Source organism: Merops nubicus, unplaced genomic scaffold, assembly GCF_000691845.1.
Source record: "Merops nubicus isolate BGI_N331 unplaced genomic scaffold, ASM69184v1 scaffold6841, whole genome shotgun sequence".
Taxonomy (NCBI): domain Eukaryota; kingdom Metazoa; phylum Chordata; class Aves; order Coraciiformes; family Meropidae; genus Merops; species Merops nubicus.
Genome location: NW_008586124.1, coordinates 1 through 294, shown reverse-complemented (window position 1 = coordinate 294; position 294 = coordinate 1). Strand labels below are relative to the sequence as shown.

Here is a 294-nt window from a genome sequence, read left to right as displayed (position 1 = left end):
CCCTGGTTTAAGCCAGGGGGCTGGTGCTCCTGCCTCAGCCCTGCCCAGGCTGCTGGTGGGCGCGGGGTGGAGTCCTGCTGGGGGGTCCAGGGAGGGGGTCGGTCGGTGGGGCAGGGGGATAAAAGCTCTGGCACTTACGCAGGGATTGCGAAGGAGACCCTCAGGTGCCCCCCGGGCAGCACTGCAATGGAGGCCATGGCCATCTGCAGCTCATCCTTTCGCTGGAGGAAGCTCTCGGAGTCGGAGGCCAGGGCGGTGATGAACCATCTCCCTGCTATCTGCTGGCAAGGGCAG

General features: G+C 66.3%; 1 protein-coding gene across 1 annotated transcript in view; it reads right to left on the bottom strand.

The window, feature by feature from the left end:
* LOC103780850 (extracellular fatty acid-binding protein-like) overlaps positions 1-287 on the bottom strand; it is a gene marked incomplete at its 5' end in the record, with an annotated part of 2550 nt that extends 2263 nt beyond the window's left edge. The window contains one exon of the mRNA XM_008948543.1: positions 139-287. Within this exon, the coding sequence (XP_008946791.1) occupies positions 139-287 (149 nt within the window). The remainder of the gene's footprint in view (positions 1-138) is intronic.
* Between the last annotated feature and the right edge of the window lie 7 nt (positions 288-294).